The sequence below is a fragment of the Xenopus laevis genome, chromosome 5L (assembly GCF_017654675.1).
Source record: "Xenopus laevis strain J_2021 chromosome 5L, Xenopus_laevis_v10.1, whole genome shotgun sequence".
In the NCBI taxonomy this organism is placed as follows: Eukaryota; Metazoa; Chordata; class Amphibia; order Anura; family Pipidae; genus Xenopus; species Xenopus laevis.
In genome coordinates this window covers 45,141,884-45,166,641 of record NC_054379.1, presented here as the reverse complement: position 1 = coordinate 45,166,641, position 24,758 = coordinate 45,141,884, and the positions used below count along the sequence as shown (strand labels likewise).

At 39.5% G+C, this 24,758-nt stretch overlaps 1 protein-coding gene across 1 annotated transcript in view; it reads right to left on the bottom strand.

The window, feature by feature from the left end:
* mthfd1l.L (methylenetetrahydrofolate dehydrogenase (NADP+ dependent) 1 like L homeolog) overlaps positions 1-22,393 on the bottom strand; it is a 121,653-nt gene extending 99,260 nt beyond the window's left edge. Inside the window, exons 1-7 of the mRNA XM_018262983.2 lie at positions 22,034-22,393; positions 19,963-20,047; positions 16,254-16,304; positions 15,808-15,861; positions 13,367-13,485; positions 10,740-10,840; positions 8,627-8,766 (exon numbers count right to left, since the gene is read on the bottom strand). Coding sequence (XP_018118472.1) covers positions 8,627-8,766; positions 10,740-10,840; positions 13,367-13,485; positions 15,808-15,861; positions 16,254-16,304; positions 19,963-20,047; positions 22,034-22,227 — 744 coding nt within the window. The 5' untranslated portion in view covers positions 22,228-22,393. The remainder of the gene's footprint in view (positions 1-8,626; positions 8,767-10,739; positions 10,841-13,366; positions 13,486-15,807; positions 15,862-16,253; positions 16,305-19,962; positions 20,048-22,033) is intronic.
* Positions 22,394-24,758: the final 2,365 nt, after the last annotated feature.

The following is a 24,758-nucleotide window of genomic DNA, read 5'->3' as shown; positions in this document are numbered from 1 at the left end:
TGGAAAGTACACATTCTGACGAATCTAATATGGGTATGCACGTCTTTCTACTCCAAAGTACCAAGCCGCAAAGCTTTCCTACATTTCGCAATTTTTATGACATATACAAAAATCTCCTCAATACTCCAACTCTAAAGCATTGTATCTCCTACATATCAATATATAGCAATATAAAACTCCCTAAACATGAAAGTCTGGGGTCCGCTGAACAGTTTGATACCCAATATGCATAGGTACCCCTAAGTATGTGGCGTATAGGGGCCCCAGAAAGAAGACACCCCATACGAGTTCTGTAATTCCAGATACTGCATAATCAGCACAAATACAGCATTTTGCAACAGGCAAAGGTACAAAAAACTAGGTTCACCCCAGAAAACCATATATTTTTGGAAAGTACACCTTGTGCCGAATAAAAATTTGCTAAAACTGTCTTTCTGCTCCAAATGTACATACTGCAAAGCAACGCTAAAGGCAGTGGTTTTTATGATATTTCTGAAAATCGCCTAAAAATATTGCAGTTGGTCGCATTTATCTCACCCAATTTCTTACATACAATTAGAAAACACCCTAAATATTGACGCCAAGGGTCTACTGAACAGTTTGATGCCCAATATGCATAAATATACCAAAGCAGGTGGGCACGTACGGACCCCAAATAAAAACAGTGCATAAGAATTTTCTCAGCTGTCAATTCGCCTTCTGTGAACATAGCACTCTGACTGCATATAATGTGCCGTAAGACCCCCTAACAGTACAAAGACCCCCCAAAACCATATATTTTTGGAAAGTACACATTCTGACGAACACAGAGTTGCTAAAAATATGTTTCTATCCCAAATTATCAAAGTGTAAATGAGGCTAAAAAATTACATAAGGAAAAACAATGCAAGCATAAAACTGCAATAAAAATCACAAAAAAGCAAATACAATTAGGAAAATCAACGAAATAACAAAATAACTGATCCGACAGCATGGTTAGAGGTCAGAATGCTTGATCCAGTAGTCATGCTGTGAAATCTAAAGTTTTTAGGGAAATAACATAAGGGAAACTTAGAAAATGAACTAAAAAAACAAAAAAAAACCCCTATAAGTGTGTGTTTGTGTATGCATGGATGTACAGCTCTAAAAAGTGTATAAATATTTGCATATATGTATTTGAGTATGTAAATATGTGCAAAAGTTTGAAAAATCAAAAAAATCAGAAAATCAAAAAAAAAAAAAAAAACTACTTTTACTAGTATGTGTACTGTGTATTTGTAAATGCCTGTAAATGCCTGTAAATAAGTAAAAAAAAGGGGCACTTACCAAATCTAGATGAAGAGGAGTCCTTTTCAGTGCTTTTCAGTTGAGACACGCTGAGTCACTGCACCAGGAAGTGCGTGGGCGAAGCAGGAGCATGTGCTGTGCTGCTGCTTGCGACATGGAAGCTGCTGAATCTGTTGCTGCGTCTCTCTGCGACCCTGGAGTGGAGGATCGCCGATCTTTTTCAGGTAAGCTCGTTGCCTAGGGGGTTCTGCTTCTAGCTGCTCCTCTCTGCACGCTGATTTTGCAATGTGTGCAGAGAGAGAGCTGTTTTAGTAAAGAACGTAGCTCCTACGTTCTTGGCACTTAAAGCCTTTTTTCAAAAGAACGTAGGAGCTACGTTCTTGGCAGTTAAAGGGTTAAGTCTGCAATCAATTTGGATGATGAGGACAACAAGATCAAGGACTCTGGAACACAACTCAAACTGGTCACTTCCTCAAGATCTTGCGGAAATGACCCGTTTGAGTCACGAAACGCGTCAAGCCATGCTCCCCTCTGCTTGCAACATCCTTGTGTTTATGGCTTGTTTTTACTTGAACGTCTTAAATAAATTGACTATGGTTGGCTGTTAGTGTGCATTGAACTCCAGTGTTTCCAGAGATGCCCAAGAAATCTTCGGGTAAACTGGACAAAAATTTTCGCTCAGGTAAATGTTCTACATAAAAAAAAAATACAGGTAGTCCCTTAGTTATGTACAAGATAGGGTCTGTAGGTTTGTTCTTAAAGTTATACTGACCCTAAAAAATGTATTTTCAAAATATTATTCTACATGACAAGTTACCTATAGGTCATGTTGATCATTTTTCAATGATAGTTCTGCTTTTGTAAATAATTGTTACTTGAAGTTCCTAAACTTGACTGTTTTGCCAACCTGACTGTTAGACTTTCAAATGCCAACGGACTACGGACTACAGCTGCAAAAATATGGCAGCCCCCTCATAGAGGAACAGGGTATTAAGAAAGGTAATCTAAAAGCATCAGGCAAATACTTTTATGACAAAATTATAAATATCATTCAAAGACAATGTTATGATAGATAATAATAAAGGTTATTTCCGGATGTCAGTATCTCTAAGTTGAATTTGTATGTAAGTTGAAATATATACATTTACTTATTAAATGCAACAAGACAGATGTTTGTCTTGAGAAAGTATTTATTTTTACCTTTCTGTGCATATGTAAGTTTACCTTTCTGTGCTCTGCAGTAGACAACACACATCAGATATGATTGGGGCAGGTGGTTTACTAAAGCTAAATGCTAATAAAGGCCAAGCAAACCACAGTAGATTACTGTAATAGCCTCTGTTTGTAAGTGTGAGTGGCATGTAAGTCGGATGTATGTAACTCGAGGAGTCCCTGTATATAAAAATCTGGATTTTATTGGACACCTAAAGGGACCTGGCAGCAAAATGTAACTATGTATGTGAATAACCCAAGAGGTAAATTTCAATGAAACAATTTTTCATTTCAGATCACTGTTACAACTGACAATGCAACCTGACTATTCTGATCAAAAAGTGAAATGATGGGCATTCCCACAAAGGCAACATTACTTTGATAATTAAGCCAAATTTCAGTATCATTCTTCAGATCAGTGCTAGACTTTTCCCAGGATATCGATATGATGTTAACTATGTAGAGAACATATGGCACGGATTGTTCTAATTTACTAGAGCAATAAAACAGGCACAAAACTGGGAAAATATGGTAGATTATTTGGAAGCATACATTTCAGCATGTGTGGTTCAAAAACTAAGTACTAATAATGTCAGATGAGGAATGGATGCTGTCCTAAAGCACAGAGCACTAAGGGATTAGATTTGGATGAGAATAGAGTGTTAGGGGAGCGGCCCTTTTTTTCAAAGATGAACATTTTCTCACTGTGAAATATCAGTGGATGGGAGGAAGTTCACACACACTTTGCATAACTACAGAAACCTAAATCAAGTAGTTTAGGCATCCGAATACTAACAAATGCCATCAAATTATTATAGGGCTCTAAAACATTTTGCTTTTTTGCAAGGAGGGTAAAGGGTAAAGAGGAAGGAAGATAAATGTTATACAGGTATGGGATTGGTTATTCAGAAAGCTCAGGATCTGGTGTCTTTTGGATAAGGGATCTTTCCGTAGTTTGGATCTTCATACATTAAGTCTACTAGAAAGTCATGTTAACATTAAATAAACCCAAGGCTGGTTTTGCTTCCAATGAGGATTAATTATATCTAAGTTTGAATCAAGTACAAGAGTAAAGTTTTAGTATTAGAGAAAAATTTTGATTTGGGGAGTCTATGGGAGATGGCCTTTCCGTAATTCTGGACTTTTCTGGATAAAGTATTACATACCTGTACATATAAAACAAAGTGATCCTATTGCATTTTTGTTTACCCATTCTACATTAGCTTACCTTATTCGTGGAATAATTAATTAGCATGAAAAGCAATTATGAGGAAAGGTACATAAGGCTATTTAGGGTGCTTCGGCACTTCAAATTTTTATTGACTCAGGAGGCGCTCTGAAGCTGCTCACGTTTGCCTTATGTGGCAGTTGCCTAGGAGCAAGTATGTGTCAGGGGGTTGCTTCTTGGAAATGTGTAATATCCTCTTTCTAAGCAATAAAATGCTCACACTAGAAAGACTAACTACATTATATTTAAATATGTAAGAAGTCCTCAATTTTTAAAGGTATTAGCATTTGTACATATAATAGATCTCTTCTCTATGAAAAGATTTGTGAAATTAAAAAGTAAAAAATGTTCAACTAGTGAACATAACATAAAAAACAATTATATAGACAAGTCCGCAGATCAAATGGTAAATGCAAATCTTATTCTGATTTTAGTAGGTTAAGAAAAAGAACATTTATCAGCTACAAATAAACAGACCAATACATACAGATTAGAGGAGGACTGAGAACATATGGATAGCCACTGATCAAGAAATAATTAAATGAGATTAACACAAGATTAAACCCTTTGAATAGTGCTGTCACTAGTATATTACAAGCAATAAGGCTTTTTGAAGAGGATTAACAGCTTTCTAATTTAACCCTGTTTTCATAAGTGCCTTTACTGGACCTGACAATAATAAAGCCAATAGTTAAGGTAAGCATAGGTTTTGCTTGTTTATGATAGTCACATTTGTTTTGCTATGTAGGCGAGATAAAAACAGCATTCTTTAACCAATACTATGAAAAGCAACCTTCTGTCACAAAGCAAGCATAAACTCTTATCTCCATTGGTTCTTCCACACTTATGTATAATGTGGGATCATAGGGCGTTTAGGAAAGAGATTCTCAAAAAATTCATTTTAACATTTACAAAGTCTTCAACAAAATTATATTTGCCATCAGAGAAGAATTTGCCAATCCAAATAAATGAGAATTAAGGGTGTGATGTGCCATACAGGCATTATACTGTACATGCCAAGAGGAAACTATGAAAGCATGGATGAGAGAAAGCTTTCCTACATTTTCTCATCGTTGTTATTTAAGCACCATTGGGAAAAACACTTCTGTATAATTTGAACTGATCCTGTATTAACCAGCCAGGCCAGAATTACATCATTTCAACAGCTGTTCAGTCAGTGTCTCTTCAAAAATCTAGAATCAAATTGAATTTGTACTACTTTATATTAATAATGGTATGACTCCACCATTTATTAAGCAGTGAAACCACCTGCCAAACTGACATCCTATCACCTTGGTTAACTACCCAGAAGAGTACCTACACTTTAGAGAGAGAGAACAATCCTAGTGGGTGCGAACACAGAATGCTGGGTTGGGCAATTGGTTCACTGGCAGAAATACCGCTGGTGCCTGGGGGCTGCCAGACGATCGCCCAATGTGGATCCAGCACAAAAATGGAGTCCAGGGGGTATATGAGGGGCCCAGCTGTTCAGCCTGCACCAGGGCACGCTAGTTACGTTACCCGAGTGGACAGATTATTGGGAGGGGCAGTGGAAGACCCAATGGTCTTGGTACACAAGTTAGAAGGAAGGGGGGGAATTCTCAAGAATGATTTTTAAAAACTAAGTGAAAAATTGAGGGCAAGGACTGGGTTGAGTGGCTTAGAGATCGTCCCAGTTCTACAAAAACCCAAAAAGTCTCCTCCCTACACCAATCGGCTACAGGCTCTTTGCCAGGGATGGGCTGTACCTCAATAATGATGGTGCAGCTGCTTTGGGGGAGAAGATGGCTAGAGGGTTGGAGGAGATTTCAAACTAGGTGTCAGATTACATGGAGGACAGGTTAAATGGGAGAGCTGGACTTGCTGGCACTGGAGGGGGAAATATGATGTGGCTGAATAATTGTTGCCACTAGGCAGTTAACAGCTGCTATACTTTGTTTCCGAGGGACAGAGGCAATACAAAATGAGGAGGGGTATGTTTTAGTGATGTGCGGGTTGAGAAAAACTCGACCCACACCTGACACCTGAGAAAGCGCATCAGACTCGCACTACTATTTATATACATGCGCCCGCCGTAACATCACGGAAAGAGGAAAAGGCACAACGGCTTGCAAATATATAAAAAGGAGCACTTCTGGTGGAAGTGGGGCACTTAACAGCTGCTATACTTTGTTTCCGAGGGACAAAGGCAATACAAAATGAGGAGGGGTATGTTTTAGTGATGTGCGGGTTGAGAAAAACTCGACCCACACCTGACACCTGAGAAAGCGCATCAGACTCGCACTACTATTTATATACATGCGCCCGCCGTAACATCACGGAAAGAGGAAAAGGCACAACGGCTTGCAAATATATAAAAAGGAGCACTTCTGGTGGAAGTGGGGCACTTGGAGGCCCATAAACTTTGTGCAGAAGTCAACCCTAACCTGCCAAACCTGGGGGTAAAACAGTGCGTCCCGCGGGCTTCAGGTTCTCTCACACATCACTACTATGGGTTTGTTAGGCAGCATTTAAAAGCCAATATAATGGAGGAGGTGATGTTAACAAATGAGGGAGGTGAAGCCTTATGGGTGGAGCTCTTCACCGATTATAAAAAGTCCAGCAAATGAATTGCAGGAGGATGCTGTAGACCCCTTAATGTAAATAAGGAGGAGGAGGCTAAGAGGCAAATTACCTAACCAGCAAAAGTTCGCCATTGACGGCTTTGCAGCCATTGCAACACTTTGCCAGGCTTAAATTCAGTGCGAAGTGGAGTCCACGGCGCCGAACGCTGGCAAATTTTCGCTAGCGTTACTGCGGCAATCAAAGCAAAGATGCACTAGCGTTGCCTAATTTGCATACAGCGGGAAATGATAAAGTTACATGGACGTATATGTTGCACCAAATAAATTACATTACACAAGTCCAGGGAACCTTAATAAATAAAATAGAGTTGTTATAATGCCCTACACATGAGCCCACCGTATAGTTCATATTCCATATGTTAGAAAATGGAGGGGAGAACCCGGTTACTGAAAAAAGAATTTATGGACCATTGCAGGCTATCACTCAGTAAAAAGGAAAAGACGCCAGCATTTTTTGGGAAAAATTTTGCACTAAAAATTGAGGAAGTCCTATGCACTCCATTGCACTTCGCCTGGTCTGAGCTGGGGAATGAGGTAACGTTCAGTATACTCCGCATCTTTGTGAATTTGCGGAGTTACGTCCATTCGCCAGAGCGAAAATTCGCCTCCTTCGACAGCGAAGTGATGTCTGCACCCGTTAGGAATTTGCGCCCTTTAGGGTAACCGCAATCATAACGTGATCTCATTTAATGTTTGGTGCAAAAAAATAAAAATAAAAAAGTTATACATTGGGGCAACAAAAACTCTGAATTTCAGAAATTGTTTTTAGTGCTTTTTAGGGCTGCCCTTTGGAGGAGCATAGATTGGGGCATTATATTTTCTGCTAAAAACACAGAAAATCAATGGTTGTCATTTGAAATTATAATAAATTATTACTGTTCTCAATGAAAGAATTGAATTGGAGAGACTTCAGTTGTTTTTTTGCCTTCCTCTGGATCAACAAGCACGTTTTATATAGACTTAAAAGGTTGAACTTGATGGATGTGTGTCAACGTAACTCACTATGTTATTGAGACAAGAGATGGTCCTTCTCCTCCACCTGGTGCAAACACTTTGCTCCTGGATTATATTGTCTCTCCTTGTAAATCCTTTTACACCAGCGCAACAGGGCAGAATGGTGGTACGCTATGCAGCGAGTGATCCCACATGACATAGAGTGGCAGCTGCAAGAGGTTGTTATATATGTTCCCATATGATTTCATAACCTCCAAAAACACAGGTTGCTTAATGCTATGTGCCTATGCAGACCCCAGACTGCAACAGGGACCAATATAACTAATGAAAATCTCTTTAAAATCACTTCAAAATATTTTAGTTCAATGCATTTACAGTATAATATCCTAGGGCTTAGTATCAAAGGTTGATATTAGCTGTTTTTTTAAAACCAAGAGCAATAATTTCCACCATCTACATATCTGTTAAGGTTTACAATGAACATACTGCATATATTTAAAAATGTACTTTTTTGCATTACATTATTATGCAAGAGTTTGCATGACATTATTATATATGTAATCTAACAAATCTGAATAACACACAGAAAAGCCCATCAATCTTGAATATATTTTTTTACTACAGCTTGCACTTTGGTAACCGGAAACCAGTCCATATGACTTCTCATATCCATCAGACTTTGTTTTAATTGTTTTGTATTAGAATCACTATCATGATCAAGATGTGTTCAGTTTTTTTGTGAGTGAGATAGTTTACAAGCTTGTAAATAAATACCCATATGAAAGTTTAGCAGAAGTACGATCATTTAATAGAAAAAAAAAAAAAAAATACCCACAGATGAACCTTTTTCACCCATGAGCCATATTCAATTTTAAAAAGAGTTAGGGAGCAACACAAGCATGAAATATGTTCCTGGGAGCTGCCAAATAAGGGCTGTGATTGGCTATTGGTAGCCCCTATGTGGACTGACAGCCTATAGGAGGCTCTGTTTGGCAGTACACATGGTTTTTATACAACCAAAACTTGCCTGTAAGCCTGGAATTGAAATATAAGCACCTGCTTTGAGGCCACTGTGAGCAACATCCAAGGGGTTGGGGAGCATGTTGCTCACGAGCTACTGGTTGGGGATCACTGGCTTAATACAATAACTGTTCTATTAAAAAACACTTTAGACAGAAGATTCCAAGTATGGAATCTGGTGCCACCATGTGGCAAAGACTAAGTTCTACAGACAAATCAGCCTGCTGTATGCATTTTCATATCAGTTCTGTGAGATTTGCCTACAAGCGTTGAACATAAACAGCTGCATTGATGGAAATCTAATGCCACCTATAAACTGTACCTTTTTCTGCAAGTTTTGTGTTTGCCATGGGCACCCTACGGATATGGCACCTTTCCTCTGAAGCAGGCACTGTAGAGAGGCTTCTAACGAACCATCAGCCCCAACTATTAACACGTGCTTCCCATACAGAGATGTTTGCACTAGAACAAGGAAGAAAGAGATATTGATGGTTAGATTAATGTAGCAGTCAATGTGATTTTTCTTTTAAACCTATAGAAACAGTTGACCAGTAACTCAACCTAGGTATCCTCACAGGTAAGGGATCTATTAATCTTTTCTTTAGAATGCTTGGGACCTGGGGGGGGGTCTTCCTTTAATTTGAATCACCAGACCTGAAGTACACTAAAATACCTTTAAAAACATTAAATAAAAAAAGGAGTTGATACAGCTTAGTCAAGTACAAGGTATTGTTTTATTATTTTCTATTCTGGATAATGGTTGAATCAACCTCACTTATACTTGCAAGCGCAAAATGGTAAAATGGATGAAAAACTGATCATGCATGGACACAACTCTCAAAAAGTATTTGTGCCCTTAAGTGCTCCTAACAACCTGCAGAAGTGCCAATGCACCCATCTAGCTGATGACTTATGTGGAAGTGCCCAAGTAACTGACCTGAACCAGTGGCGTAACTACCAGGGGAGCAGGGGGGTGCGATTGGGCCAGGGCCCGCACCCCCTCAGGGCCCCCGGCAGCTCACGCGCCACTCAGTTCTGCGGCCGTTTCCGGCCGTACGGAGGGGGGCGGGGCACGGCTGCACGTCCCCCGCCAGGGACCGCCCCCCTCTAGTTACGCCTCTGACCTGAACCAAACAAAGCATAAGCCAACGCTGTTTTTAAAAAATAAATGTGTTCACCAAACACTACATTTGTTGTTTACCGGTGGGTGAGGTTTTCCCCACTAGGAGAAAAACATTTTCTGGGGAGAACACTGAAGCAGTAGTCTGAAAAGAATAGTGGCAAGATGACTAATCAGCAACATGATTCTCCAGGGCACTTTATTTTTTTAGTTATCTTTAAGATGACTAATCATTTATATGCAATGCCTAGGTTACAAGAATGTAGTTAAAGTGAAGCAGACCAAACAAACCCAGAGGAATTAAAACAATATTTTGCACAAAAAAATGCATGAGTAGAGACATTATTCATATGCTTGTAAGTGCAATCATTTTATTATTAAAGGGTTAAAACAGTGCTTGCACATGCCACTTTCTTTTATTGTTTCTTTCAAGCAACAAGAGAATCCAGAGTTTTTAGAGGTTATTTGTTGAAAACAAACTTACATTTCAAGATTCATTATAACCATACCCTGGAAATAGCTCAATTCCGAAAACACACCATTGAAAATCTGTCAAGGTCATGTAGAAGTCAATGGCAGAGGTCCCTTGAACCATTTGAAGATGTTAATAGCCTTCATGATGTTCAGGGTTTTTTTTTCCCCAGAGGGTTTTGGCCGAAAACTCGAACAATTCAAGCGATTAGTTTTTTTTTTACTGAAATCTATTCATTTCGGAAATTTTCGTGACTTCCTGTGCATGCGCAGTTGTTCACGGCTGGAAGATTACTCCAACTGCGCATGCGCCGAAACTCCGCTCTGCTTCTGAAGTTTGCGGAAGAAAAGAAGATGGCTGTTGTGAACTGCCGAGGACAGAATCTGCACGGAGGGGTAAGTTAAAAGTTAGGGGCATTTGCCCCGGGTACCAAGTAGGCTGGGGGGGGGAAGGAGGGTGGTCCAGGTAGGGTTGGTAATGAGCTAATTCAACCAATTTGGTGTTGCCAGTAATCACTATTGAACAGTTGCATGCATTCAAATTAGCAAAATTACAAGGGTACCTAATTATTTTTCAAATTGTATTTAATTTCATACAACTGAATACTGCTTCATTAAAAATCTTTGTTCAGAAAACACCCCAGTACTTGGATGTTCCTGGGAAATGACAGGCATACAACGGTTATATTTTTTATTGAAAGTGGGGTAAATTTTAATGCAGGCTGAGAGGGGTTCCCAAACTTTTTCATTTGACTGTAAGTTATTTATAACCTGCACTAGCAGGTTCCATTGGGGCAATACACTCACCAACACTGTGTACAAATATATAAAGACAGTATCATACCTGTTTTCTCAAGCAAATTTATGACGCCATTGGCAATAGGAGATATAAATCCTTCTTGCATGTCACCACGAGTCATCTTCCCTAGGTTCACATCTGTGACACTGTTTTAAGAGAAAAGAAAAAATATTTAATTTGTGGAAGTAAACTATGTTTTAGAGGTATAGGATCCCTCACCCAGAAAGCTCCGAAATACGGAATGGCTGTCTCCCATAGACTCCATTTTATCCAAATAATCCAAATTTTTTAAAATTATTTCCTTTTTCTCTGTAATAATAAAACAGTATCTTGTACTTGATCCAAACTAAGATATAATTAATCCTTATTGGAAGCAAAACAAGCCTATTGGGGTTATTTAATGTTTAATTGAATTTCTAGTAGACTTAAGGCATTAAGACCCAAATTACAGAAAGATCCATTATCCGGAAAACCCCAGGTCCCGAGCATTCTGGATAACAGGTCCCATACTTGTACTACATATGCTTATTATGAAAATACTGGCACATAAAGGAGGACCAGCATGGAAATGGTAGATGACCTTGGCAGCAGCAAGTTAATTCTAAATAAAATATCAATATGGACAAATCAGAAGTTTAGGAATAGAAATAGATTAGCTCAGCAGAAGTACCAGGCAGCTGCAATAAAGGGTTAGAATATTGGACAGGATTATTGTACAGAAACAATAAATTTGCCTTTGCAGAAGTTATTGGTTAAACCACACCTTAAATGCACTGAAAAAATTTTTGATATCCGAATACCGAACCGAATCCTAATTTGTATATGCAAATTAGGGGTGGGAAGGGGAAATTTTTTTACTTCCTTGTTTTGTGACAAAAAGTCATGCGATTTCCCTCTCCTCCCCTAATTTGCATAATTCGGATTCGGTTCGGCCGGACAGAAGGATTCGGCCGAATCATGCCGAAAAAGGCCGAATCCCGAACCTGAATCCGGGATTCGGTGCATCCCTAGTAATAATAAAACAGTACCTTTTACTTGATTCTAGCTAAGGTAATTCATCCTTATTGGAGGTAAAAATGTTATTGGGTTTATTTAATATCTAAATTATTTTCAAGTAGACTTAAGGTATGGAGATCCAAATAACAGAAAGAACCCTTATCTGGAAAACCCCAGGTCCAGAGAATTCTAGATAAGATTCACAAACCTGTAAAAAATAAATGGGAGGGCATAGGACCCTTGATATCAGAATCAGGGTTAGTACTGGATAGACAGGAAAAAGAAAACTTTTTTTTTCTGATTACACCTTTGAGGAAGCAGTTAATAAAATCGAGGACCTGATGGAATTTACCCCAAGATCTTAGCAAGAGCACTAATCTTCCCTGACTCCTTGGCATGGTACATTAAGAGTCAAAAATTGCAGAGGTGTAACAAACATGCTAATAAGAATGTAACAAGTTGTTGGTTTTCTTTGAGGGTATTAAATACAAATACTTTATCTTGGGATTTTTTTTCACACAAAACAGAACAGGAGGCCACTGCTTTAAACTAGAAGAAAGGCATTTTCATTGGACTCAACAATTGGTCTTCCTCATGAGTATTTTGGGTGATTCCCTTATCAGCAGATTGGACATCTTGGACCTGCAACTTATCCTGGCCTACAGTTATATTATGTACATAGACATGTGTGCACACATGTGAATGTACGTGTATGTGTGTTTGCATTTTTTTTTGCGTTTTATTTCCAGGTGACGAAAAATATACAGTTATAACTGTTATCCATAATGCTTGGGACCGGATGTTTTTTGAATAAAGGATCTTTCTGTAATTCGAATCTTCATACCTTACGTAAGGCAGGTTTTGCTTCCAGTAAGGATTCATTATACATTATCTTAATTTGGATCAAGTACAATGTACTGTTTTATTACATAGAAAAGGGGGAAAAAATTAGGATTATTTGGATATAATCGAGTCTATGGGAGGCAGTATTTCATTTTGCCTTTGTATTTCTAAATGCATTGTTTTGTTCACCTTCACACTTAAATTTGAACCGAGAGTTCACCATGAAAGTAGGGTAAGTAAGAATATCGATCAGATGCAAACAAAAAGCCAGCATTAGGTTCCCCACTGTAATGTTTGTTCTATGCTGCATGGTTACATTGTTGACTGGTCGGCCAAAGAACTGAACAAAGTACCATGCTCACCCTCCCTTTAACACAAGCTTTTGTGACACGTATTAAATACTGTGGTGATTGCCTACATTTTTCAGAAATCAATTATAAAACTGTGTTATTCGCACTTTCAATATAAAATGAATGTAGAGAAATATCCGAACCTCCAAAGTGACAGAAAGCAAAAAAGTGTGTAAAAATCTAAGGAAAGAGGGTAATTATGCTGATGGTATGCCTTTAAGTAACTTCTTAAACAAAAAAATCAGATATCAGAAAAGTTATGCTTGTACAGACATAGTTAACCTTTAGTTTTAGCAGAGTTCTAAAATGTGTGTAGCAGATGATACCTCAAACCCAAGAAAGAGTTAAACGGTCTAGACCCATTATAGTTGTACATGATAGGAAGCTCCATGTGAAGAATGCAAGATTTCAAACAAAGAAAAAACTAGGTTTTCTGACCCCCATTCAAATGTGACCGACTGAAATCATTAATGTATGCTTTACCCGTCCACATCTTTCTCAGGTCGCACAGCATTTAATATTTTGCTGTTTGGATCAGTCAAATGGAGGACGAGACCATGGACCTTTGGGTCTTCATTGAGTTTTAAGATTTCATCAATAATCTAAAAAGAATAGTAAAATCCATATTTAGCATTGGCTGTAGATAATTTCTAGTATAGTAAATTAGGTAACAACAAGTAAACTGCAATTAAAAGTCTGGGACATTGCCAAGACACATGCCTGCCTAATAAAGGGACATTTAATTAATCAATTAAAGGCAAAAACAAGTCTAATCACATCACTTAGTTTAATGCATGAGTTAAAGAGCCACTATACCATTTTATTCTTGAATAAAATGACTTGAAGACTTGCTTTTGTTCTTATAGCAAAACAAAGTACATGCTTCTTTTAGCAGAGTGCAATTCGTTACATTTCAGACCTTGATGCACAAATAGACTCCACATTGGAACTACAAGACAATCTAAGAAGTTACAGTATTTTTGCTACTCGATCCCCATTTATTTGCCCATGTTCTCAGAGACAACAGACCACTTCCTCATCTGGCTTCTAGTAAAGTATAAGGGTGCCAAATTCTGTGGTTGGGTGCCCTAAAGAGCCCAAAGCAGTGGATGCGAGGTGTGGGGAGGAGGGAACAGAAGCCCATTTGAATTAAAGTATTAATGGGAAATATATAGTAATATATTATATTAATAAATTAAAAGTTTGCCATTGTATTGTTGCAGTGAAAGTGTTATGGCTAACTTTTCATTCATATGTAGCTTTGTTTTGTGCCAAAAGAACTAAGAGCTTTAAAAGCAAAACTACATTTATATAGGGATTGCTGCCTTGTGGTAACTGGGGTCTTCGTTCTCTGGCTGGGATCAAAACTACCTGAAAGGAGTTTGCATGTTCTCCCCATGCTTGTGCGGCTTTCCTCAGGGCACTGCACTTTCCATCCACACTCCAACTTTAAACATAAAGGGAGGTTATTAAAACTTATCATAGTGCATGTATGTGGTTGGAGTTTACAATCGCGAAAAATCCAATGAGGTAGGAATTGAAAGGCTAAAGGGATGAGGTTATTAAAGTGAGAGAGACACGGACTCTTTCATGTACCGGTAGATTAAAATTGCAAGCTGAATTCCTGTCACCTTCATAGTACATAAATGGGGAAAACATTAGGTAATTATAAATTCACTCTTAATATTCCAAATAGACAATTATAAAATGAAAACCAAAAAAGTGGTTGTTATAAAGTAGCAATACAACGCTATTTACACCTTTTATCAACAAGAGTACAATAAATAGGACAGGTGTTGAAGTCCTCATTGTATGCATTATAGCTAAACTTTCAATTTAAACCAATATTTTGTTGTATTATGAAGCACAAAAGAAATGTGTTCCAGCATGAACTATGCTCAGCATAACCACAAACGGACGTATTTTTAACAGTTAAAAATGAAACTGGTTTCACTTTCTTGTTTAGTACATGACATAAAAGCTGTGGATATTTCTTAATTAAAAAATTACTCAAAAATATGTTTAGTATAAACCCTTTCCATTAAGGGGTATACTATCGCTTTAAATGAGAAGGAAAAGTACTGAGGCATATTATTGCCAATAGATTAGCCACAATAGTGCAAGCTAGAACACTATATTTATTCTGTAGAATGTTTTACCATACCTAAATAAACCGCTCTAGAAGCTGTTTATTTAGGATAGTTGCCGTCATATTAGCTTGGTGTGACATCACTTCCTGCCTTATTCTCTCCCTACTCGCTCATAGCTCTGGGCTCAGATTAAAGCAGGGAGGGGAGGAGGAAGAGGAGCAAATTGAGCATGCTCAAGCCAATGACCTGGAGGTTTAAGCTGAAAGAAGCAAGTCTGATACAGAAGCTCATGTGTACACAATAGAAGGAAATAAATGCAGTGTTTCTTTTGACAAAGGACTCAGAGCAGCATTACTATGAGGGTTTAATGGTGTATTTATATAGACCTTTCTGATAAAGCTTACTTAATTTTAGCCTTTCCTTCTCCTTTTAATGTAGATGGTGATTACAACCTATCTGGCAAACAGTACACTAAAATATGTAGATAATTTGGCTAATTTGCTCAGCAACCTTATATTCAATATATACTAAACTGTATAGAAAGGTTAGAGTTTATTGCTTATGTATAGAATATATTTTCCTTGATATCTTATATTGTTGCCTGCTTTTGAAAACTGCACAAATATGAAATCTAGGTGAAAGTTCAGACAAACATCCTTGCCACAGATAAGAGAGACAAGTCAAAGAGACAGCAGGCATCAGATGTTTTGCCAAAAAAATAATTCCAACCAACACTTCCTCATTCTTAAATTATAAAAATATATTACACTAGAATGCCAATTTATGACAATAATTTATGACAGGACATCATATATCGTTTTTATTTAGTCTTACTTCTTCGTCCCTGCTCTCTTGAGGCAAACATATGTGAAGGACATCAACTCCCAGCTGGAGAGAAATAAAAAAATATATTTTACCAATAGCACATTAATAGCCTTTTGTGTTTATCGCATATTATCGCAGTGCCGAGAAATTTCTGTTAGAGTTTAGCATGTTGTGGTTTTACTACCTTTCTGTCACTTTGAGGAAACAACTCAAACCATTTTAACTAGTCTGTTGCGATCTATTTACACAGAGAAACAGGCTGTACATTACCGTACCAAAAAAATGTTTCTTTAAAATTTTAAAGTGATCTATACTACATCAACAACTATAAGCATGTCTCCGAGAAGGACATTTTAACAATAAATAATTGATGACAAATGTTACTAGCATGTTGAAAAGTAGATGGTCGAACTGGACATCACTTATGTTGACAGGGTACATTGTAAAAATCTTACCTCTTCTGCATAGTTCTTGGTGGTCTCCAAAGTTAGATCATCCACACTTGCCTTAGAATAAAATAAATACTTAGTGAGCAATCATTACTTTGGAGTTTTGTGACCTGAATAAAAGCACTCAGCCTTCATACAGTCAAGGAACTATTCTCAGACATAGAATATCCTAATAGTTTTTAGTAGGGGGTATAATATTCCATATTTACACACACAAAATAGATAACTAAATAGATGGTACAGTGTGAACTTGTGCCAATACACAATACTTTGTTACAGTAAATTAAAGGAGTTGTTCACCTTCGAACACTTTTTTTCAGTTCAGCTGTTTTCAGAAAGATAATAGAAAGCAATTTAAAAATTGTATTTCTATTTGCGACCGTTTTTCTCATATTGAAGTTTAAAGTTTCATTTTTCTCCTTCTTATGTCTTTCTAATACAGCTCTGGAGGGTGGTTGCTGACTCAGTAAACCGTTCTAATACATTAGTGGATACAATTCTTATATTTGGCACTGCTGAGCAGAATCCCTGAGTTTGCTGTTAGAATTGATACAATAGTTGCTAATATTCCACAGATGCTGTTGAGAAATGTATCGACTAATGAAGCAAATTGTAGCAGTTCAGAATCTGCACCTGAATTAAAGGGGACATATAGCATAAATTTTCACAATGCATCAAACCATTTCAAATGTAAAATAGAAGAAAGTGTTTTTATTTTAATACCTTTTGCATCAAAAAACGTCTGTATTAGCTTGAAAACTGTTCTCTGCCCTCCCCCTTTGCAACTTCCTGTCTCAGACTCTTCAGTATCTGAGCTGCAGCCGACAGCTCTTTCTGTATAAGCTATAGAGCAACAGCCAGTGAGGGAGGAATGGGTGTGTCTGTGATGTCTCTCTTAGTCTTTCCCTGCAGACTTCTGTTAACCCTTACTGCAGGTTTTCCCTTCCCTGCTCCTTTCTCTCCCTCTCTGTCCTATTTATTTAACCCCCTCTCAGCCCTGTTTGTTTTCCTCCCCCTCTCTTCACTGCTTGTTCATTTCTCTTGCCCTGCAATTATTGTGGAAAAGAAAGAAAAGTAAACTTCTGTATAAATAATACATAATCTGCTGCTAAAAGTATTTTATTCTTTTTTGGGGGCAATGTGTATGAACAGTTAGTGTAAATACCATAGTCATTTTCTACACAGTTTTATGTTGTATACAAAAAGCAATCAACATCTTGGGTTTTCCTTTGTAAAGGGTTTTACTCCCTGCATCTGTTATTATATGTTATACAATTCCAGACCAGAACATCAGCTGCATTTATTCCCTTGCAACTCCCTGCACCTCCCTATAAATTGTTCCATAACAGCTGCATTTCCCCTTGCAACTCCCTGCACCTGATCATAAATTATCCCAGAACAGCTGCATTTATTCCCTTGCAACTCCCTGTACCTCCCTATAAATTGTTCCATAACAGCTGCATTTCCCCTTGCAACTCCCTGCACCTGATCATAAATTATCCCAGAACAGCTGTATTTATTCCCTTGCAACTCCCTGCACCTCCCTATAAATTGTTCCATAACAGCTTTATTTCCCCTTGCAACTCCCTATAAATTGTTCCACAACAGCTGTATTTCCCCTTGAAACTCCCTGCACCTGGTCATGAATTGTTCCAGAACAGCTGCATTTTACCTTGCAACTCCCTGCACCTGATCAAATTGTTCCAGAATAGCTACATTTGACCTTGCAACTCCCTGCACCCGATTATAAATTGTTCCAGAATAGCTGCATTTTACCCTGCAACTCCCTGCACCTGATTATAAATTGTTCCACAACATCTGGAATTCCCCTTGCAACTCCCTGCACCTGATTATAAATTGTCCCAGAACAGCTGCATTTTACCTTGCAACTCCCTGCACCTGTTCATAAATTGTTCCAGAACAGCTGCATTCCCCTTGCAACTCCCTGCACCTGGTCATAAATTGTTACACAACAGCTGCATTTCCCCTTGCAACTCCCTGCACCTGATCATAAATTGTTCCAGAATAGCTGCATTTGACCTTGCAACTCCCTGCACCTGATTATAAATTGTTCCAGAATAGCTGCCTTTTACCCTGCAACTCCCTGCACCTGATTATAAATTGTTCCACAACAGCTGGAATTCCCCTTGCAACTCCCTGCACCTGATCATATATCAATATGAAGGAAAACAAACCTACAGCTGCTGTTCTGCAATATCATAGCAATAAATACTAATGGACACTGTTTGTGTTTTTATAATGCAATAAAGGCAGGGAGTTGCCCAGTGTATAACAATACTATGTATATTATGGATTATAGATTATGTCCAGGTACATGTGTGACTGATGCCTATTTGCTGTGGAACACTGGACAATACTGTTGTACTTTAAATAAAAGAAAACACTACTATTACATTACTATTACAGTTTGTATTAACCTTCACATTATTGATTTATGTTGAACATGTAAGATATATAGTTATAAGTGAATGATCAAGCAGCAGCATAAGAAAGTTATGTGCAGGCTATTTAATGCTATTTGTAATTGCAATGCATTTTTTTTTTTTTTTTACCAGTTTTGATGCTCTAATAGCCGTTACCTCGCCTGTCAATGTATTCTCCCACAATCAGCTCAGTTCACTTGTACAGAAAACCTTCATGGCCAGCGGCTTCTGCTCTCTTCTGCCTGACCCGCCCACCCACCAATAAAATAAACAGTAGGCGGTTATTTTTAAAGATGTCAGGTCAATGTGTGCGCTCGCGCACGCCTCACTACTGTCACGATTGCCGCGGTCAGTTCCAGGAGCTCTGGGCGGCGTGTCCTCCCCTGCCGGCGTCGCTCCCAAAATGGCGGCGCCCACGGCCGCCACGTGGGTAGCGGCGCTGGCGCGATGACGTCAGCGCGTTGACGTCGGCGCAAGGACGCCGATGACGTCACTATGGCGCCAAATTCAAATATAAAAACCCTACCAAGACGCCAGAATGGCGCCCAAGTATAGGATCCATTCCCTACATGTTTCCTGGGTTTCCTGTGAACTAATTTAGATATTACCTAGCTTCTGATCGTTGCCTGACCCCTTGCCTGGACTTTGCTTATTATTCTGCCTGCCTTCTGAACTCTTGCCTGGACTTTGATAAACCGTTTGATTACCCTTTGGATACCGCGACCATGATTCCCTTGTGGGCTTCCTCCTTGATCCTGACAACCTCCCTGGTGGGAGCATCCTGGCTCCCTGACAACTACCAGCCCTATGTCATAGTCCTAGCATCCAGCGAGCGCTGGAGAACGCCTACTGTTTTTTTACTGGTGGTTGGGCGAGTCAGGCAAAAGAGACGCCCGCATCAGGTTTTCTGTACAAGTGAACTGAGTGGATTGTGGGGGAAGGTAACGACAATTAGAGCATCAAATGGTAAAAATGCATTGCAATTACAAATAGCATTATAATCATTCCCTAAAGGAAATGTTATAGATTTCGACCATAGATCCCCTTTAAACTTCAATTTTGGAAATTCAGCCACAAATAAAGCAATTGAGCAATTGAGAAGAGTCTTTATTTCTGGTGAACAATCTGAAAACAACTGAACTGAAAAAAAGTGTTTGGAAGGTGAACAACCCCTTTGACACGTTACAGTAAATGAACTGTGCTAGTAGTGAGAAGACTTGCATACACACATGCACTCACTCTTCATGACATAAATATAAGCTGCATTTTACCTGTATTATTGCAAGAACTGGTTTAAAAGCAGAGCTTTCCCTTTGCAGACCACTGAAAACTTCCTTTGAGCGCTGAATACTTTTTCTGAAAGGGAAGAGCAGGCCTCATAAATTAGCGGATTTGAACGTTGGATCTTAACAAATATCGCCTGCTGAACATCATTGGTCCCCATTCTAGTGCAACCAGAGTAACTGTTGGCTTGGCAAACTGCATGTGACTGCTACAGCCTATACCATTGCATACTAATTTCTGTCACAGTAAAGCTGGCCATAGAAGCAAAGATCTGATCGTACAAATCGAGGATTTGTACGATTTTCGGACCGTGTGTGGAGAGTCCCGACATTTTTTGTGATCATTCGTTTGGTCAATCGGACAGGTTAAAAGATTTGTCGGCTGTCGATAATTTCTCTGCATGCATTGCCGGTCGGACGATTTTCAGAGGGAGACTGTCACTAGCTTTGGTCGGACATAACTTTAGTACGATTGCTGTCAGGGGCAGAACAATTGGCTGATCTGTTCTTTTCTTCTTTATTTGAACGGAATGGTTGGTGGCAGGTCGGGAGATGGGGAAGTCCAATCGTACGTTGATTTGTATGATCGGATCTTTGCGTCTGTGGCCAGCTTAAGAGTAAACTGTGAGTGTGAGACTGCATGTATTCCATGTAAAATATGCAGCTGGACTAGGACTGGCAACCTGTGGATTCTAACAAATGTCAGAGGAACTGCTGTAAGATTCCATAGACAGTCACTATGTATTTGGCTGGTGGGGGCTCTTTGTGCCTGAAATGTCAGGGCCTAGTTTGATTCTCAGTCCAGACCTATTTGCAGCTGAAAATTACAGCAAAGGAAACATGATCTTTCTCTAAGGTCATGGAAATGAATTCTAGCTACAGCTGCCAGCAATTTGCCACGAAAGCATTGGTACTGTCTGTACTCACAGGAAGGCCCACACACAAGAGGGATCAGCCAAAAGGCTTACAGCAGTCATGTGACTTAACATGGTGATTCTCTTGCACTCTCTCTCAGCCTCCACTAGAACAGAGACATAGGAGGAATACATCTGACCAATATATTTCCCTAGTCTGGTTGTGTATTGGTTTAAAGTCATATACTGCTGTGCAGAATAAAAACAATTTTACTTTTATGGAGTTGTCCAACTTTGAGTTAACTTTTAGTATAATGTAGAGTGATATATTTTTATTATTTATGGCATTTGTAGATTTGTTTTTTTGATGGGGGGGTCAGTGACCACCATTTGAAAGCTGGAAAGCGTTATATGAAAATGCATCAGCTCCTTTTTGCTTAATTATCTCATTGCACACCATAAGCGAGTCTATAAGGTTAGAGCAAGCTTACAGTGTATATTTCAGTAACTGCCAGGCAGTAGGGACACAGAACATTTTCAGTCACGCAGCTCATTGTGTTTGGAAACACAATTGCATCACATCAGTCCTCCTCCCACGTGGGAGATGGTACCGCCTCCTACCGGAAGTTGTGGAAGCCGCTTACCGGCAAATCCGGAGTAGGAAATGTTAGTGCTGCGTTAAAACATGAGGTTGTGACACAAGAGTAGCCCAGGCCATTTGTACCTCTTTCTACTTGGCAACAAAATGTTTCAGCAGGGGTAGTGCGAGTGTTGCACACAGTGATAAAGTTATAGTCAGTGTCCGAGTAACTACGCACATACCAACTACACTCCCCTCTCAGGCCATGTGATCCAGTGAGCATCCTCTCATACCCACTAACAGCACCGCATTCTCACAGCAGCTCTCCTACCGACCAGCATCACGTGCTTCTACCTAAGCTGGAGTGTTACCCGGGGCAGTGGCAGCTCAGAGTAATGCCTTACACAGTTACACAGAATGCCTTCTCATGCTCGCCTCATGCACCTCCTCCAAATGACTAGTGCCATGTTCTATTACTCACGCCCAGCGGTGCCAGAGCATGTCTGCCCCATAACCATCCCCCTCTATTACATACAGTGTGGAGGTGCCAGACAGTCCCAGGACACCGACAGACTCACTGAAGACCAGAGCCCACATGCTGACCCCTAATGACCCCGTCTCATACCTGGCAGCCGAAGCGTGCAGATCCTGTGCTGATTTCCAAGCAGACGAGGACGACTGCCGCCCGTCCCGACTGCTACTTGCCCCGCTAGCCGTTCGCCTGGCGCATCCATTGCCCTGCTGTACCACTGCCCTACTGACAGACACAGGCTGGGAGATCCTGCGGATAAGGAGAAAGCGCATCCTGTTTAGTTGCATCGGAACCAGAGGAACGACCAGAAATGAAGCGATGCAACTTGTAAAGAGGAAACGCAGTGCTTTTCCCCGCCTATCTATTGCGTGTTACTACTAGTCAGCGACTCGCCGCTTCTCTTAAAGGGCAGGTCAAGCCACATGGCACATGGGTGCGATTTCAGTGATGCCCCATTCTGGCTGTGATCCTCCCATAGTTAAATAGAGATTTAGTGTGCTGTGTTTACTATATCCTGGTGCTAATGTACGGGTTATCTTCTCCTTTTTCCTATTTATTGAATCACAATAAATTAAGTTTTAGTATGGTGCGGAGAATGATAGTCTGAGAATTTGCAATTGGTTTTCATGTTTATTCAGCTGCTTTACAGTTTTTAATTTAGGCAATCTGGTTGCTAAGATCTGAGTAAGAGAAAAGATGGGCATAGATGCGAAGATTTGATCGTACGAATCTCCGTTTCTAACGATTTTCGGCCGGTGTGGGGAGTGTCCCGACATTTTTCGTGAGATGGCGATCGGTCGTTCAGACAGGTTATAAAATTTCTGTCGGCTACCGATAATATCTCTGCGTGGATTGGTCATCTGACAATATCAGTGGGAGACTGTTTTTGTCAGACAAACTTTCGTACGATTGCTGTCAGGGCGAGAACATTGTCTGATCTGTTCTTTCACTACTTTATTTGATCTGAACAGTTAGTGGCAGGTTGGGTGATGGCACCGAGCGATCGGTCGTCCAATATGAACAGTGTCAGAACAGTGAATTATTTGCTTTTTTTTTCTCTTTCCTGCTTTCAAATGGGGGTCACTGGCACCTACTAAAAACAAGGAAAAGGAAAACTCCCAGTGGGCCCAAGTGTCAGTGGGGCCCACTTGCTTCTAACCATTTAGCCTATATTATGGTCATTCCCTATTTCTTTATGAGGGGAAAAAACATAATAATTAGAAGAATTAAATATAAAAGATTAGGAGAATAAAGAGGTTGAGTGAGGAGACGACGAATAATAGTTTGGAAAGTGGGCCCATGATTTTATGGTATCCCACTCCGACACTGGATATGAAGGTAAATCTGCACGTCTATGGCCAGCTTAAAAGTCTGGAATATGAATAGGAGAGGCCTGAATAGAAAGATAAGTAATAAAAAGTAGTAATAACAAAACAGTTGTATCCTTACAGAGCATTTGTTTTTAGTAGGTGCCAGTGACCCCCATTTGAAAGCAGGAAAGAGAAGAAAAAAGCAAATAATTCAAAAACTATAAAAAAAAAGAAAAGATGAGGGCCAATTGAATTGATTTGTTTAGAATTGATTGTTTAGAATCAGCCATTCTATAACAAATTAAGACCCTGTACTCCCAAACCGTTCCTTTGTTGGTACATGTATTGTACACACAACATTCCTTTACATAGTTCTGTATTTATATTTTATACTCTGTATTTTGTACTGCTGCTTCTCACCTGCCATGCAAATGTAGTATGGATAGTTGTAAAATGTAGTTGAGGGAATAACATGGAGAAATGATGAAGTAAACAATGGACGTATCCTAGGCTCGGCTGCTTGGGGTGCAGGGAGAATGGGGATGTGAGGCACTACAAAATATTAGCAATTTTTTTGCAAAGCTTTTACCCACAGTGCAACTTTTTACAATTTTCCAAAACTTGCTGAAGTTCTACCCTAAGGCGATGCCGGACCAAATGTATTTCTTTATAGGCCACTCGATATCAGCCACCCTAGGGCACATTCGCTCAGTTACCAATACCTTCCTTAGACCAGCGAGACTCTTTGAAGAACATATAAGTACAGTATCATATAAATATGAGCTTTAGAGCAGTTTATTTTTTTGCCTTTTTTTTGTGCGTGGCTTAGGCTAGATAGGCATTAGATTAGATCAGAGTGAGGTGACACTTGTAAATATCACTTGTTGTACAGCCAGGGTTTTACCACAGAGCTAGGTTAAATAGCATGGGTCCCCAAGGGAAATACTTCTTGCCCGAGCACCCTGGATGCTTCAACCCCCACCCCAAACCACTTGATCACATGCACCTCCCCCACCCCACTTCTCAGTCTGTACACCAATCCTCCCACTGCCACCACCACCACCAATCTATCCACATGGCCCCTTTACTGTTTGACCACCAAAGTGTTGCTTTCTAGAAGAGTTTTATTGAGATGACTTTGTTACACCCTGTGACCCCTTGTCCCCATGATAGTTACCCATTGTGATCATGTTGCCTCAAGTGACCCTGTCATCCCATTGCCCCATGACCCCGTGTCCCCTGACCACATTACGCTTTTACCACTTTTATAATATTGCCCCAATTACCCCAGTGACCTCACCACTTGGCCTCATGGCCCTGTGACACTATTACCTTATAAGCCTATTTTATCCCATTACTCTTGTTACCATGTTACCCTATTGTCCCTTTTACCCTGTTACACTGATGTTTTTTTACCCCTGTGCAAGTGGTTATTAGAGGAAAACTATACCCCAAAATTAATACTTGAGCAAAACATAGTTTAAGTGGCATATTCAAGAATCTTATCA